Genomic DNA, 18,632 nt, shown 5'->3' on the forward strand with positions numbered 1-18,632 from the left:
CTCTAGTTCTAATACCTGGCCTGGTTCATTACCCAGAACCAAATCCAGTATGGCCTCACCTCTTGTTGGCTTATCTACATATTGTGTCAGGAAACTCTCCTGCACACATTGCACAAACACTGACCCATCTAACGAACTTGAGCTATAGCGTTCCCAATCAATATCAGGAAAGTTAAAGTCTCCCATAACAATCACCCTATTACTGTCACTCTTCTCCTGAATCATCTTCGCAATCCTTTCTTCAACGATTCTAGGACTATTAGGAGGCCTGTAAAAGACTCCTAACAGGGTGACCTCACCTCTCCTATTCCTAACCTCAACCCAAACTACCTCAGATGGCAAATCTTCGTCCATCTTCCTTTCCTATTCTTCTTTGTGAAGGCAATCTCAAAATAATAAAATAGTTTCCCCAGTAATTCCCTTTCCTCCACTATAAACAGCTCTTGTCTACCTGGAATAGACCCATATTTGTCCTGGATAATATTTTAATATTTACTTGCCTAAAGTAGCTTTTACAATCTGCCTTTGATTCTCGCCAGTATTCATGTTCTCCTTTTCTTTCCTTTCCAGTTCCTTGGTCATTTGTATTGTATTCTAAATTGCTCACAAACATTAGGCTTACCACTTTTTCTGGCATGCTTATAACCCACTTCCTTTGATTTAATACAATATTTAACTTGTCGTTAGCAGTAGTTAATTTACCTTTTCCATTGGATGTTTGTACCTCAAAAGAATGTATATAGTTTCCCTTGTTCAAATTTAAGACCTAGCTTCAGAGTGAACTGTATTGCATTTGAACAATGTGAAATTCTATTTAATTATGGTCACTATTTCCCAACGACTCCTTTCCAGCAAGGTTATTTGGAATTGGAATCATTACAGTGTGGAGACAGGCCCTTCGGCCCAACAAGTCCACACCGATCCTCTGAAGACTAAACCAACCAGTCCCATTGCCCTATCTTATATTTACCCCTGACTAATGGACCTAACCTGCACATTCCTGAACACTATAGGCAGTTCAGCAAGGTCAATAACCTGCACATTTTTGGATTGTGGGTGGGAACCAGAGCATGCAGAAAAAACTCTCACAGACACAGGGAAAATGTGCAAAACAGTTGCCAGAGGATGGAATCGGACCTGGGTCCCCAGCGCTGTGAGGCAGCATCGTTAACCACTGAGCCACGGTGCTGCCCCACAGAAAATATTTAGGGGTCTTCAGAAACATGACAAGTAAGTGCTGTGACACCCTGGACAGGCACTCAGAGGAATGAGAATATTAAAATGTAAGTGTTACCACATCAGTAAACCGGGTAGTTCACGGGGTGATGGGTGAATGGGTCTCGGTGTGAACTGCGGGACAGACAGCTGAATTGCATTGCAGAAATTGCAGCTCAAACCTGGAAATTCATGTGGTACGTAGATCACAGCTGGACAGAAGGAGAATTGTATTCAGTTACAACCTGTAACGTTTTGTCCAGTCTAATCTTTCAGTCTATTATTCCCATTATCGGATCGATGTTTCATTGACGATTGTGGGTGAATATACTAGAGTCAGAACCATGTGTACCTCAAACTGATGACAATCCATTTAAAGCTATCACACTGGCTACTGTACTTACATTCCAAACAGCAGGACTAATATTTGATAGTGAGGGCAAAATGATTACAAAGCAAACAGATCAGATCGAAGCTCTGCAGTCCTGGCACCTCCATCAGAAATGGAGTTGAACCATGGAACAACTGACGAGAGAAAAGGACTCCACAAAATATTATTTGAAAACAATGTTCATTGGGATTAGGGCGTCACTTACTAGGTCAGCTATTATTGCCCAGAGGACTGTTAAAAGTCAATAACATTGCTGTGTGTCTGAGTTACATGTGGGCCAGAGCAGGTATGGATGGCAGTTTCCTTCCCTAAAGGACACCAGTGAACCAAATCGATTTCTCCCACAGTCAGCAATCTATTCATGATCATCATTAGCCTCTTAATCCCAAACATTTATTGGATTTGAATTCCATCATGTACTGTAAAAGGATTCGAACTCAGGTCACCAGATCATTCCTGGGGTTGTTAAACTAACGTATCTGCTGCAACACCACTCAGCTAGAGCTTGACCATGCCCCGAAAAAGATGGAACATTCCTGCACATCAGTGTAAAAGACAATGATGCAGTGTATATACCATCCTCAGCCAGAAGTGTTGCTTGGATGATCCCCACAGAAGCACAGATGCCAGACTTCAAACAATTCGATTCGCTGCATGTAACATGAAGAAACAGCTGAACACAGTAGATACGACAAAGGGAATGGGTCCTGACACCATTCCTGCAATAGAACTAAAGACTTGTGCTGCACAACAAGCCGTGTCTCTGTGGGAACTGTTTCATTCCAGCTCCAACTCTGACATCTCCCTGGCAATGTGGAAAATTACACAAAAGTGTCCTGACCCTAAGAGGAGAATAATTACAATCTGACCAATTACCACCCCTTCAGTCCCATCATGATAATCAAATTGGTGGGAATTTTTTGACGGAGCTGTCGACCAGCACAGAAATAACGTGCACGGTGCTGTGTCCGATAGGCCCCCATGTGGATCACACCTTCTTGTTACATAATACTAAATCTAAAATTTTGTTGTTTGTTGTTGGTTGTTCAATGCATTGCTTTGGAACCTATCACATACATACTGCAGAAAACCATCCTCCACAGCAGTAGTGTAGATTAGTTTTAGCCAGTCGATATGTAAATTGAAGTAACCAATTTTTATGGTATTATCCAAATCATAATCACCTTTAATTTCTTGATTTCTACCATGCCCAACATTACTTCTACTGTTGGTTATGAATATCTCCCTCCAATTTTTCTGACACTTTGCTGTTCATCAGCTCCACCCAAACTGATTGTACATGTTTCTCCCTTTGATATGAGATCATTCCTCACTCATCCCATCCCTTACTAAGAGCACTACCCCACCTATTTTTCATCTTTTCCTATCCTTCCAAAATGAGAAATACCCTTCATTATACAGTTCCTAAGCTTGGTCACCTAGTAGCCATGTGTTTCGAATAGCATTTAAATCATATTATTTACATCAATTTATGTCTTAAAATCATCTTGTGTACTCATGCAATCCTCTTGCATTTAGTTCTTTTATTTTTATGATCATTATTCCGCAGTCTGATATAATTTGATGCCAGCCTTAGACCCAGCATTCTTCTAGTGTCACTTACTATCTTTTTGCTTCCAGTTACCACTTTTGCTTTCATTCAATATGAAGAAAAAAGTTTTTATCCAGAGGATGGGGGAGGGGGATGGTGACAACCTCACAATCTTTACAAATCTCAGCCAAGTACTTTTCAATGTCATATTATTCAAGAGTATGGACCTACATGGTAAAGTGGGACAAGTGTAGGTGGAGTACTTTATGGCAATGCAGCTTCAAAGGGCTGACTGACCTCTTCTGTACTGTATGATTCTACAAGCTCCCTATTAATTTCATATTTCCTGGTCGATCCTTTTCCAACAATTGTAAGAGACCTTTTTTTGGGAATATCCCATCTTGCTTATTGGGATAACCAATCTCCCCTGCATCATCTACATTTTAATTAGTCAGCTCTCCTGTTCCTGTGATTGCTAGCACATTGTACTCCAAGTGCTCTGTGACATATTGATGCTGACAGTTGGGAGGCATCATATCATTCTCAAGTCAAGTCTATGGCCGGAGAAATGCTTGTCTGTTCCCCTAACTAAAGAATTTCCTGTTCTTCTACTTCTTCCTCTCTCCTTTGACCATGTGAACTGCCCATAGTCATTGGTTCTGACTGCACTTCTCTGAGAAAACATTACCTTCACCAGAATCCCAAACAGAGAGCTGATTAGCAAATTACATTGTCTTGGAAACTCTGCTGGCAATCTGAAAGTGGGCATACTTCCACCTCCTCAAGCATGTTATTCATATGGCTCTCTTTCTCGCAGATGGTCCACAATGCCTCCAAAGCCTTATCTTCACTATGCATATCCAATCCCTGTACACCTCCATCCCCCATCATGAAGGACTCAAAGCCCTCCGCTTCTTCCTTTCCTGCCGTACCAACCAGTCCCCTTCCACTGACACCCTCCTTCGACTGACTGAACTGGTCCTCGCTCTGAACAACTTCTCTTTCCAATCCTCCCACTTCCTCCAAACCAAAGGAGTAGCCATGGGCACCCGCATGGGCCCCAGCTTTGCCTGCCTCTTCGTCGGATATGTGGAACAGTCCATCTTCCGCAGCTCCACTGGCACCACCCCCCACCTTTTCCTCCGCTACATCGATGACTGTATTGGCGCTGCCTCGTGCTCCCACAAGGAGGTTGAACAGTTCATCCACTTTACTAACACCTTCCACCCCGAACTCAAATTTACCTGGACCGTCTCAGACTCCTCCCTCCCCTTCCTTGACCTCTCCATTTCTATCTCGGGCGACCAAATCAACATGGACATTTACTATAAACCGACCGGCTCCAAAAGCTACCTAGGTTACACCTCCTCCCACCGTGCCCCCTATAAAAACACCATCCCATATTCCCAATTCCTTCGCCTCCGCCGCATCTGCTCCCTGGAGGACCAATTCCAGGACAGAACCTCACTGGTCCTCACCTACCACTCCACCAACCTCCAGATATATCGTATCATCCTTCGTCATTTCCGCCAAAAAGACCCCACCACCAAGGATATATTTCCCTCCCCTCCCCTATCAGCGTTCCGGAAAGACCACTCCCTCCGTGACTCCCTCGTCAGGTCCACACCCCCACCAACCCAACCTCCACATCCGGCATCTTCCCCTGCAACCGCAAGAAATGCAAAACTTGCGCCCATATCTCCCCCCTCACTTCCCTCTAAGGCCCCAAGGGATCCTTCCATATCCGTCACAAATTCACCTGCATCTCCACACACGTCATTTACTGCATCCGCTGCACCCGATGTGGCCGCCTCTACATTGGGGAGACAGGCCGCCTACTTGCGGAACGTTTCAGAGAACACCTCTGGGACACCCTCACCAACCAACCCAACCGCCCCGTGGCTCAACACTTTAACTCCCCCTCCCACTCCGCCTTGGCCTCCTCCATCGCCAGACTATGGCAACACGACGGCTGGAGGAAGAGCGCCTCATCTTCCGCCTAGGAACTCTCCAGCCACAAGGGATGAATGCAGATTTATCCAGCTTCCTCATTTCCCCTCCCCCCACCTTATCTCAGTCCCATCCCTTGGACTCAGCACCGCCTTCCTGACCTGCAATCATCTTCCCGACCTCTCAGCCCCTACCCCCTCTCCGGCCTATCACCCTCACCTTAACCTCCTTACACCTATCTCATTCCCAATGCCCCTACCCCAAGTCCTTCCTCCCTACCTTTTGGTTGCTTGGCGCACCAACTTCATTCCTGAAGAAGGGCTTATGCCCGAAACATCGATTCTCCTGCTCCTTGGATGCTGCTTGACCTGCGCTTTTCCAGCAACACATTTTTCAGCTCTGATCTCCAGCATCTGCAGTCCTCACTTTCTCTACAATGACTGCTCAAGTTCTGAAACTTGCGCAATTGATAATACCTCTTGGAGATGGATCTGAAAAGAGAGTAGAGGGAGTTAGGTTGGAAGTTAGAAGGTAGGACGAGAAGCTTAGTAATCTCAGGATTGCTATCTGTGCCACGGGCTAGTGAGGCTAGGAATAGAGAGCGAGTATAGCTAAACATGTAGCTGCAGGGCTGGTTTGGAAGGAGGGCTTCAGATCTGTGGATCATTGGGATAAGTTCTGGGGAAGGTCGGATATGTACAACCTGTCCTCCTTGTACCTGAACTGGAGGGGCACCAATATCCTGGGCAGGAGGTTTGCTAGAGCTCTTCGGGAGGGTTTAAACTAAATTAGCAGATGGGTAGGAACCGGAGCTATGGATCAGATGATGGAGTAGGAGTAAACAGCCAGACACAGCAAGCAGAGAGTCTGTGAGGAGGGATAGGCACCTGATAGGGCAAAGGTTTGATAGGTTGAGGTGTGCATATTTTAATGCAAGAAGTATCAAGAATAAGGGTGACGAACTCAGAATGGATTAGTACTTGGAACTATGATGTTGTGGCAGTTACAGAGACTTTGATATCACAGGAATGGTTGTCGATGTTCCAGAGTCTAGATGTTTCAAAACAAATAGAGGGGGAGGTAAAAGAGGTGGACAAGTGTCATTGCTTATTATGGATAGTATCACAGCTGCAGAAAGGGAGATCATCAAGGAGAGTTTGTCTACTGAGTCATTATGGGTGGAAGTCAAAAACAGGAAAGGAGCAATCACTTTATTGGGAGTTTTCTACAGGCCACCCAACAGCAACAGAGACACGAAAGAGCAGATTGAGAGGCAGATTTTGGAAAAGTGCAGAACAAATGTTGTTTTGGGTGACTTTAACTTCCCTAATATTGATTGGAACCTACTCAGTTCAAATAATTTGGATGGACTAGTTTTTGTCAGCTGTATCCAGGAAGGATTCCTGACACAATATGTGGATAGGCCGTTTAGAGGGGAAGTCATATTGGATTTGGTGCTTGGCAACGAATCATGCCAAGTGTCAGATCTCTTGGTGGGAGAGCATTTCAGTAATAGTGATCACAACTCCCTGACCTTTACTCTTGGAGAGGAATAGGAGCAGACAGTATGGGAAAGTATTTAATTGCGGAAGGGGGAATTACCATGCTATTAGGCAGGAATTGGGGTGCCTAAATTGGGAATATAGGTTCTCAGGGAAATGCATGACAGAAATGTGGAGGTTGTTTAGGAAACACTTCCTGTAGTGCTGGACAGGTTTGTCTCACTGAGGTAAGGAAGAGATGATAGGTTGAAACAACCTAGGGTGACAAGGGATGTGGCACATTTAGTTGAAAGGAAGAAGGAAACTTACTTAAGGTTGAGGAATAAATGATTGTATAAGGCTCTAGAGGGTTACAAGGTATCCAGGAAGGAACTGAAGAATGGATTTAGGAGATCTAGAAGGAGGCATGAAAAAGCTTTAGTGGGTAGGATTAAGGAAAACCCTAAGGTGTTCTACACTTTTGTGAGGAACGAGGATGACCAGAGTGAAGGTAAGGTCAATCAGGGATAGTGAAGGGAACTTGCACCTGCAGTCAGAGGAAGTAGGGAAGATCCTTAATGAATTCTTTGCTTCAGTATTTATTACTGAGAGGGACCTTGACGTTTCTGAGGACATCACAAACAGACTGATATGCTAGAACAGGCTGATGTTAGGAAGGAAATGTGCTGAAAGTTTGAAAAACATAAGGATAAATAAATCTCCTGGGCCAGATGGGAGATATCCAAGGTTGCTATAGGAAGCAAACAAAAATATTGCTGCGCCTTTGGGATCTCTGCATCCTTACTGTCCTCTGCAGTAGTACCTGATGATTGGGGGGGTGGCAAATGTTATTCCCTTGTTCAAGAAAGGGAATAGGAATAACATTGGGAATTACAGACCAGTCAGTCTTATGTCAGTGTGGGCAAAGTATTGAAGAGAATGCTGAAAGTCAGGATTTATGATTATTTGGAAAACTATACTTTGATTAGAGATAGTCAGCATGGCTTTGTGAGGGGCAGGTCATGCCTCACAAACCTTATTGAATTCTTTGAAGATGTGACCAAACACGTTGATGAAGGTAAAGCAATGGATGTGGCATACATGGATTTTAGCAAGACATTTGATAAGGTTCCCCTTGACAAGCTTTTTCAGAAAGTAAGGATGCATGGAATAGAGGGAAACTTGGCCGTCTGAATACAAAATTGGTTGGCCAATAGAAGTCAGAAGGTGGTGGTAGGTGGAAAGTATTCAGCCTGGAGCTTGCTGACCAGTGGTGTTCTGCAGGGATCGGTTCTGGGATCTCTACACTTTGTGATTTTTATAAATGACTTGGATGAGGAAGTGGACTGGTGGGTTAGTAAGTTTGCCACTGACACGAAGGTTGGTGGAGTGGTGGAGTTGTGGATAGTGTGGAAGGCTATTGTAGGTTGCAACGGGACATTGACAGGATGTAGAACTGCACTGAGAAGTGGCAGATGGAGTTCAGCCTCGAAAGGTGTGAAGTCATTCACTTTGGATGGTTGAATTTGAATGCAGATTACAGGGTTAATGGCAGGTTTCTTGCCAGTGTGGAGGAACAGAGGGATCCATGTCCATAGATCTCTTATTTGCCATCCAAATTGATAGGGTTGTTAAGAAGGCACATGGTGTGTAGCTTTCATTAACAGAGGATTGAGTTTAAGATCCACGAGGTTATGGTGTAGCTCTATTAGAGCCCTTGTTAGACCACACTTGGAATATTGTGTTCAGTTTTGATTGCCTCATTATAGGAAAGATATGGAAATTTTAGAAAGGGTGTAGAGGAGATTTACCATGATGCTGCATGGATGGGAGGGCATGTTTTATGAAGAAAGATTGAGGGAGCTCGGGTTTTTCTCACTGGAGTGAAGAAGGATGAGAGGGGACTTGATAGAGGTATACAAGATGATGAGGGGCATAGATGGAGTGGATAGCCAGAAACTTGTTCCCATGGCTGAAATGTCTATCATGAGGGCGCTTAATTTTAATGTAATTTGTTAAAAGTTTAGGGAAGATGTCAAGAGATAGGTTCTTGACACAGTGGTAGGTGTATAGAATGCACTGCCAGCAGTTGTAGTAGAGTCAGATACATTAGGGACATTCAAGTGACTCTTGGAGAGGCACATTGAAGGATAGTTCGATCATAGAGTAGGATAAAAGGCTGGGAACACATTAAGAATTGAAGAACCTGTATTGTTCTATGTGTGTCCATGACTTCCCACATGCTGCAACTGTATATTTCACTTAGCAAAGCTGCCCTACTAAACCTTATTTCTACAGGCTGTGTTATAAGTAGAACAGTTTGTAAAACTTGCTATTCAGCACTTCTGTGTAAATGTAGGAACCAAATACTGGACAGTTTTGAAAAAAGGTAGATTGAAAAGTAAAACAAGAACACTTCTTTCATCATCTGTCACTGACCTTGCCAAACTCATACGTGATCACTCTGCTTCTTACTTTTTATGAAAGCTTCAAGCTTCAAGGGCTAAATTCATTTATTCCTGTTTTAACATTGAGGTTATTTGGTTTCGACTTTTGATCTTTCTCAAGTTCTCAAGAAAGAACAGATCTTCGTCCCAGGTTGCATTTCTTGTAGAGTTTTTGAAATATAATTTTGTTCAGATAATTTCATAAGTTTAGATTTTTGACACGTCTCAATGATTGATAATTACACAGAAATGGGCAGCACGGTGACTCAGTGGTTAGCATTGCTGTCTAACAGCACCAGCTGGAGTTTGCACATTCTCCCACTCTGTGTGGGTTTCCTCCCACAGTTGAAAGATGTGCAGGTTAGGTGAATTGGACATACTAAATTGCCTGTAGTGTTCAGGGATGTGTAGGTTAGGTGCATTAGTCAGGGGTAAATGTTGGGTAGGGGAATGGTCTGGATGTGTTACTCTTTGGAGAGACAGTGTGGAAGACACTGTTTCCACACTGTAGGGATTCTTAAAAAATACAGAAATAGCCTGACGAAACTGATGTTTAGCTTGAGATTAACTTGTTGATACATGATTTCATCCTTCGTAGCTGTCAACTGACAGAGGGAATCTTCTCTTGGAAACATCCACGTTTATTATTCAGATGAACTTTTTCTTCTTATGCCAGTTACATCCAGCTTTTGGCTCACCATCTGGTCAGAAAATAAATTGGTTTGTTAGTTTGAAATTTCACTCTTGTTGCTTTATTTTGTTCAGTCTGTAGTACACCAGACTATTGTACAGCTCCTTTCTACAAAAGCCTTACAAACTTCTTACAATGTCAAAAAGGGGCATAGAGAAGAAGAAACGTGAAATCAGACTTTACATGCAGAGAATGGGTTTTATAAATGTTCCTTGGGTATTTTTAATCAACCTGCTGTGTAATAACACATCTCTGGAGCAGACTGAACTTGAAACTAGTTTCCTGATTTGGTGTGGATATTGCCAATGTGCAACGAGCGCTTAAGTCTTATAACAATCAGTCAAGTTCATTGCATGTCCGAAGTTTCTTGTGAAAAACTTAAAACACTCAACTAAGCTGCATCATCTGAAGCAAATAATGTTCCCTTAAAGATAGCAAACATTTGTACCAAGCCATATTAGAAACTAGTAATTAAATAATATGTTTAAACTGTCACCAACTAATTAAATTTTGCTTTATTTGCTAGCTTCTTCTGATCCTAGTAGCAGACTTTCAACTTCACCACCACCACCTCCAATTGCTGTGCCTCTTTTGGAAATGGGTTTTTCACTGAGGCAGATTACAAAAGCCATGGAAGCCACAGGTAATTAATTTTAATTCATACAATAATGAGCACATAAAACACTTAAAACCAAACTGACAATTTTGGAATGGAAGAAATTCTGGATTAGAAAAAGGCAATATGCAATGTACTAGATCCATGAAAGGGAGGAGGACCTAATTTGCTGTTCACCATTCAGTTACTGAACTTCCATCTACAGTTTGATAGCCCAGCATTTCAAATCTGGGTCATTTCCTCCAGGGAAAACAAGCTCATCTGACAATTTCTCCTTATCATACATCTGCATACTAAAGGCATCCTTTTTGTAACAATCTCCAATGTGATATTGTCTCAAAGGGACACAAAGTATTCTAAATGTGGCTTCTCAGTGAACCAGACAAGGTTTACATGCAGGTTAAACCCTTGTTGATATTATTTGGTTATTGCTTCATGTTAAGAGGGTGGCGAGAGTTACAGATAAGGCCCTGTCCTTACTTAGAAAGCTAACAGTTCAAAAACCAATGGTTAAAAAGGAGTGCTTCATTCTGAATTTCAAGGATCACTCACAGTCCAACCAATAGCAAAAATAGGGTGTTATTAGGATTGCACACTTTGACATCTTTGTGGAATGATGCCTTCCTTTATAAACAAGCTTTATCTTATGCCACTCTTTTGCTTATTATTAATCAGCATTATGTTTGGCTTATTTTTTAATCTCTAGTTATCCTGCCCTATCCCTCCCAAATCCCTCCATCTTACCTTTCCATTCAAACCCCTGAAATCTATTGCTCATTACATAATCTACTGCAGCTCGTCTCACATTCTGCTTCCAATTTCTGGGATATCTTCCAACTGTACTTAATTCTGTATTGATTCCAATACTTTAGACTTGCTTAGAATATCTGTCTGTGGAACTCTGTAGAATTCTTTCTGAAAGAAGCTTTGAATTAGAATTGAGTGAGAATCTCTGTTACAGTCAGCACTGGCCATATTTGAACTGCAGTTTTGCAAATTTCCATGGCTCTAGCACTAAACTTCTTGCTTAGAGGAGGCATGTAGCTGGTGACTGGCATTGATGTTGCTATTGCTGTCTCTATCTCTCCCATTTCCCCCCTGCCCCAACCCTCCTCCGCCTGGTCTAGACCACATTTTCCATTAGACCTTTGGATGATGGATGGTTTGGAACTATGTGTTGAATGCCATTTGACTTTAGGAAATATTTGAATATTTCCAGGAGACCCTGGCCACCGGATATAGCTTCTTGCAAACATCTTCATCTTGAAAACCTAAGCTAATATCTGATGGTGACCTTTACTCAGGACAATCACCCTTGCTCCCCATTGAACTTTGCTGTCCTGTACAGTGAACTGGTCTCGCTGGGTCCAGAAAGGTTTCAATCCTGGTTGCGATGGCTCATTACCACCAGCTCTTTTAGTTTTGCGAGGATAGGATCTTTGTGTCCTCAGTTGGATATTATCGACGATAACTGGAAGGGTATCCAGGAAGTTTAAAACCAAAGTGGACTCTTCCAGGGGTGTCATGATTTGGAGGTGCTAGTGTTGGGGTGTACAAGTTAAAAATCACACAACATCAAGTTATAGTCCAACAGGGGGTTTATTTAGAAGCACTGGCTTTCAGAGTGTCCACAGCCATCTGATGAAGGAGCAGTACTCCTAAAGCTAGTGCTTCCAAATAAACTTGTTGGACAATAACCTGGTGTTGTGTGATTTTTACTCTTCTTCCAGGGGAGGCAGCACCAGTGGAGTACTTGCCAATGGAAAGTGGTTCAAGGCATCTGCATTAGCCACTTGGTTTCCTCGTCAGTATTCTACCTTGTACTTGTACACACTGAGAATGAGGACCCAACACTGAATTCTACCAGAAGCTATGGGCAGCACTGCCTCATCTTCCTTCAGTAGTACCAGCAGCGTTTTGAGATCTGTTACTATGTCAAATTTTCATCTGTAAAGATACTGGTGGACCTTCCTCATACCAAAGATGACTACCAAACCTTCCTTCCCTATCTGGCATATTTGCATTCGGCATCAGCCAAAGTCTGGGAAGGATACATTCCCCTCTGTTGGGCCACCAGTGTGTCAACACTACCCGGATATCACAGATGGAGGCATCTCATGTTAGCACTGCCTCTTGCTTCAGGTCATTGTGGGCCAACACTTTAGAAGATGATAGTTCTCTACAGGCTACTTCTTGGCAATGCAACCATTTCCAAGGCTGACCTTTTTTCAGTAGCAGATGTAAGGGTGTCAAGATGGAGGCCAGGTTATTTTCCATAATAATTCAGTAACCCAAGGGAAGACTTAAGCTTCCATACAGACGTCAGAGCCAAGGCTCCTTTGATCACTCTCACTTTATTTTCCAATGAGTGGAGACTAGTTTTGTCAACTCTGTAACCCAAGTTGGTCATGTGGGGTGCCTGGCATACATTTTTCCTTTCTAAGGCACACGCCCGTCTTGGAGAAACGTTTAAGCACTATGTACAAGTTCACCGAGGTCTATTTGTTTATCCATCTTCCCAGTGATGAGTACATCATCCAGATTATTACGACGCAGAGGTTGGACCGTTCTGTTAATTGAATGAAACAGCCAGAAAAGTGCCCCCTACCTCATAATATGTTAAAGTATGAGTGACCGAGAACTCCTAAATTCCACTATTTAAAGAAAAATAATTTATTTTCTTAACTCTAATAGTGAACACTAAACAACAGCTATTCACAAATCCAAGAAATCCCTTTTCTTAACTACCTACTATCTAACCCCAACTGTATTTAAAAAAAAATGCTCTTCCAATACTCACTCATTATGCATTATATTACATTTATCTTTGAAAGTTGCCACCCAGGTAAATAGTGCTGTGAAGAAGGCATATGGTGTACTGGGCTTTATTGGTAGAGGAATTGAGTTCCGGAGTCCTGAGGTCATGTTGCAGTTGTATAAGACTCTGGTGCGGCCTCATCTGGAGTATTGTGTGCAGTTTTGGTCGCCATATTATAGGAAGGATGTGGAGGCATTGGAACGAGTGAAGAGGAGGTTTACCAGGATGTTGCCTGGTATGGTAGGAAGATCATATGAGGAAAGGCTGAGGCAGTTGGGGCTTTTCTCATTGGAGAAAAGAAGGTTTAGGGAGATTTGATAGAGGTGTACAAGATGATTAGGGATTTAGATAGGGTTGACAGAGTGAACCTTTTTCCGCTAACGAAGTCAGCTGTTACTAGGGGACATAGCTTTAAATTAAGGGGTGGTAGGTATAGGACAGATGTTAGGGGTAGATTTTTTACTCAGCGGGTTGAGAGTTCATGGAATGCCCTGCCAGTAGCAGTGGTGGACTCTCCCTCTTTATGGTCATTTAAGCGGGCATTGGACAAGCATATGGAGGTTATTGGGCTAGTGTAGGTTAGGTAGGCTTCGGTCGGCGCAACATCGAGGGCCGAAGGGCCTGTACTTCGCTGTATTTTTCTATGTTCTATGTTCTAACTTAACCTCAAGGCCACACAGTCTCTGTCTTCTCCACTGATGTCAATATTCCAACTGCTGGTCTCCCTGGTTTTTTTTACTGTAAGTAAGCTTTACATCTTTGATAAAGAGAGTTTTCTAATTTCTTTGAGAGCAGTTGGTTCTCCAGTGGTTGTTCGATCTAATTTTCAAAATGTCTGCCTGTTTTATACACCCCAGTGATACATTACCTTCATATAATTTGTTTGGTTTCCAGGTATCAAAACATTAAATTCTTATTTCTTCATAAGGTCTTATGAAAAAAGGCTGAGGGAGTTGAGGCTGTTTTTGTTAGAGAGAAAAAGGTTGAGAGGTGACTTAATTGAGACATATAAGATAATCAGAGGGTTAGATAGAGTGGACAGTGAGAGCCTTTTTCCATGAGGGGCCATAGCTTTAAATTGAGGGGTGATAGATATGGGACAGATGCCAGAGGTAGTTTCTTTACTCAGAGAGTAGTAAGGGTGTGGAACAATTTGCCTGCAACAGTAGTAGACTTAAAGATTAGATTCCCTACAGTATGGAAGCAACCATTTGGCCCAACAAGTCCACACCGACCCTCCAAAGAGTAGCCCACCCAGACCCATTACCCTACCCTATATTTACCCCTGACTAATGCACCTAACACTATGGGCAATTTGGCATTACCAATTCACCTAACCTGCACATCTTTGGACTGAGAGAGGAAACCGGAGCATCTGGAGGAAACCCACATAGTCACAGGGGGAATGTACCCGGGTTCCCTGGCATTGTGAGGCAGCAGTGCTAACAACTGAGCCCACTCACCAACTTTAACGGCATTAAAATAGTCATTGGATAAACACATGAATGATAATGGAAAAGTGTGGGTTAGACAGACTTCAAATTGATTTCACAGGTCTGCGCAACATCGAGGGCCGAAGGGCTTGTACTGTGCTGTAATGTTCCATGTTCTGTGTTCTATAAATTCAAACCAATTGGGTTTTAGTATCCTGGGCATAATTTAAACTGTTTGGTTAAATTCGAATGGTTGTCAAAACAGCAACCAAATCTTAATTATCTGTTTAACAGGCATTTGCTACATGTATTGATTTTGGAAAAGCTAGTCTCCCAGCCTTTCCATTCGGGCACATAAGCCTGTACTTTAACTTTACTTCAAAGTTCAGAAAACGCTTTATATTTTGAAACAAACATAATGTCGTAACACGTCCGCCCTTAAGAGAAACTGAACCATCATAATGAAAAGATGCCTTCATTCTTTTTGTCTAATTATTAATACTATTACTATGAAATACTTATGTCATTAATCTAGGTTTTAATTCTACACACATGTAAAACATTGGAAATCGATATAGTCCAATCTTATGTACATCTTTCTTTTAAATCTGCGATAACGCATCTGCTATCACATTCTTATGACCAGCAACATGTGCAGTTTCTAAATTAAAAGTCTGTAATGTAAGACTCCAATGAAGTCTCATATTTTTGTCTTTAAATCTCTCAAAAACTGAGGGGGGGGGTTGTGGTCAATGTACACAACCATATGCCAGATATTGTTCATTATCTAAATATTAAAAGTTGTAAGGCCAGTATCAAACTCAATAATTCTTCTTTGATAGCAGGGTATTTTCTCTGGTGAATATTGAGTGTTTTTTTTCCTGAAAAAGTTGGATGTTCGATTCCATTATCATCATCCTGCATCGATACAGCTCCAACTCCCATATCAAAGAATCCCTACAGTGTGGAAACAGGCCCTTTGGCCCAACAAGTCCACACCGACCCTCCGAAGGATAGCCCATCGAGACCCATTCCCCTACCCTATTATCCCATATTTATCCTTGACTAAAGCACCTAACTACACATCCCTCAACACTATGGCTAATTTAGGTAAAAACAAGGACTGCAGATGCTGGAAACCAGAGCCTAGATTAGAGTGGTGCTGGAAAAGCACAACAGGTCAGGCAGCATCTGAGGAGCAGGATATCTCTCTACTCCGCAGGCACCCTGCCTCTATTCCTGATAAAGGGCTTTTGCCCGAAACATCAATTTTCCTGCTCCTCGGATGCTGCCTGACCTGCTGTGCTTTTCCAGCACCACTCTAATCTAGACTCTGGCTAATTTAGCATGGCCAATCCACCTAACCTGCACATCTTTGGAAGAGGAAACCCATGCAGACCACAGGGAGAATGTGCAGACTCCACGCAATCACCCGAGGCTGGAATCGAACCCAGGTCCCTGGCGCTGTGAGGCAGCAGTTTAACCACTGAGCCACCATGTTGCTCATTTGCTTTGATTGCAACTTTGAAGGGTTTCAAAAAATGTGCTGCAGCTAAAACTGTTGTGGTGGTGAAATGCGACTTAAATTCTCAAATGCCTCCTGGCATCATTCTTTCCACTGAAATTTTGTGTTCTTCAGTAAATCTGTCAGCAGAGACACCATGCAGCTGAATTTCGAACAAACTTCCAGTAGAATCCGCTCAGTCCCAAAAATCGAAGCACCTCTTTCTTCAAGGATGGTCCTGGAAATTCCTCAATAGCCTTTGTCTTCACCTTCCTTGGGGCCATCCATCCAAGACCAGTGTTAAGTCCCAAGAACATCATTTCTGCCTTCGCGAATTCTGTTTTCTTTAAGTTTATTACCAGATTTGCTTCTCGTAACCTTTCAAAGAGTGCTGCCAACTGTACCATGTGATCTTTCCATGACTCACTAAAGATCACGACATCATCCAGATAAACTGCACAATTTATTAATCTGGCTCAACTCTGTTCATGAATCTTTGGAATGTGGTGGGTGCACTTTTCATTCCAAAGGGCATAATTTTGAATTGATATACCCATTTGGGGTTACAAACACAGAAACCTCTTTCATTTTCCCTGATAAAGGTACCCACCAATAACCGTGCAATAAATCCAACTTTCTCGACAGTCCTCCAACCTTGGTATAGGATAGGAGTCTGTTTTAGTTACTGCATTGACCTTCTGATAGTCCATACAAAATTGTTGAGTCCCGTCGTGTTTGGGAACTAACATGATTAGCAGATTCCACTCTGACTCTGTTCAATGATATCTTTGTTGAGCATCGCATCCACTTCCTTCTGGACCTGTGCGGCTTTGAGAGGATTATGCCTGTAGGGGTGTTGTTTTATCGGGTAACATGTCAGAGAGAGTGCAAATACTTTCATCTCTTCATATTAGAGACTAATTAGCTTCTGTATCTCTCAAAATTGTAACTTCTTTCCCTTCTTCACCTGTTATTCCTGTAGAAACTTTACTTGCAGAGGTGAAGTCTTTATAGAGATCAGGCACAAACTCCACACCCAGCCCCTGCCTAGGCTGTGCACTGTTCTGCAGCTTCTCAACTTTTTTTGATGTTTCCTTTATTACTTTCACTGGCTTAGCCTCTTTTATCACATCTTTTCCCACAGTGCCTTTCTCTAGCGACCACCACTATGTGTGCCACCTTGCCACAGTGGAAACAGCTGAGGCCTTTCACCTCCTTTTCACCCTCTTGGGTATCTTTTTTCACCTGTGGTAAACTATTCCCAGTGTGCTGTACTTATTGTTTCGTAGTGAAGGATCTCCCCTTCTCCAAATTTCTATTCCTCACGGGATGAAATTCTTGCCGGAAGCTAAATTTCACCTTATGCGACAGTGAATATTCATCTGCCATCTCTGCCACTCTTCTCAGTTCTTGAACTTTCTGTTCTTTCACATAAGTTGTTATCATGATGGAAGTACATTTCTCAACTCATTTAGCAGAATAATCTCTCTTAGAGCCTCCTTTATGTTATCTATTTTAAGGCCTGCACGCATCTATTAAAATTGCTCAGTTTAATTCTTTCGAACACAACATAAGTCTGACTTGTTTTGTTCTTTATATTTCTGAACTGCTGTCTATATGCTTCTGGAACCAATTCACTTGCACTAAATGTAGTCTGTTTGACGTCTGCACAATCTCTTGACACCTCATCTGACAGCGTTGTATATACCTCACTAACCCTGCCTACCAGCTTAGTCTGAACTAGCATTACCCACAAGTTCTTTGGCCACTCCATCTGTCTATCCAGTGTTTCAGATGAGATAAAGAAGGCTTTGACATCTTTCTCAAAATGTGGCAATGTTTTCACACACATCACTACTTTCTTCTTCCTTGATCTCCATCCTGTTAATTTGATTTTCCTGACTAATTCACAACTTCTGAAGTTCAAATTCTCTTCTCCCCCCCCCCCCCCCCCCCCCCGCCGTCTCTGTCTGTCTGTCTGTCTGTCTCTCTCTCTTCCCCCACCCCCCACCCCGTTTCTTCTCTCTGTCTTTTTGCTCAGCTAAGAACCTTCACTCGCTTTCATTTTCCCCTCTCTCTTTCTTCTAACATGGCTCTTCTTTCCCTTCCTTATCTTCTAATTCCATTTGCTTCAATTGCAATTAAAGTTTTTCTAACTCGACTGCACTTGTTTGTTTCTCTGATACACCTAAGTACTTGACCAACCCCATTACAATTTCACCCTTCCTTTCATTCCTGGTTAAACCCAATTCTAACCTATTTGCTAATTCTAAAAATATACCCTTCCTCTGTCTTTCTCAACTTTCTTGGCAGATTTGAGAAGCATCTTCAAACCCCAGAGCCCTTTTTAGTAACGTTAAGAGCCATTTCCTGCTGTTTAAATTTAACGAACCACAAGTAACCGAAATTAAACAAATTTTCTCACCTCAATTTTATTTAAAGATTTGGGATACTAATTACTAAATGTTTAAATCTGCTGGGATCTTTGGTACCCCAAATCTGTTTAAATCTGTCCAAATCCCTGACTGGATCTG

The 18,632-nt window shown here is 42.4% G+C and overlaps 1 protein-coding gene across 8 annotated transcripts in view; it reads left to right on the forward strand.

The window, feature by feature from the left end:
• The window catches only part of herc1 (HECT and RLD domain containing E3 ubiquitin protein ligase family member 1), a 466,732-nt gene that overhangs the window by 262,999 nt on the left and 185,101 nt on the right, over positions 1 to 18,632 (forward strand). For all 8 annotated transcript variants that reach the window (XM_072553323.1, XM_072553316.1, XM_072553320.1 and 5 more), the window contains one exon: positions 10,254 to 10,370. In XM_072553323.1, coding sequence (XP_072409424.1) covers positions 10,254 to 10,370 — 117 coding nt within the window. The remainder of the gene's footprint in view (positions 1 to 10,253; positions 10,371 to 18,632) is intronic.

This window comes from Chiloscyllium punctatum, chromosome 33, assembly GCF_047496795.1.
Source record: "Chiloscyllium punctatum isolate Juve2018m chromosome 33, sChiPun1.3, whole genome shotgun sequence".
Taxonomy (NCBI): Eukaryota; Metazoa; Chordata; class Chondrichthyes; order Orectolobiformes; family Hemiscylliidae; genus Chiloscyllium; species Chiloscyllium punctatum.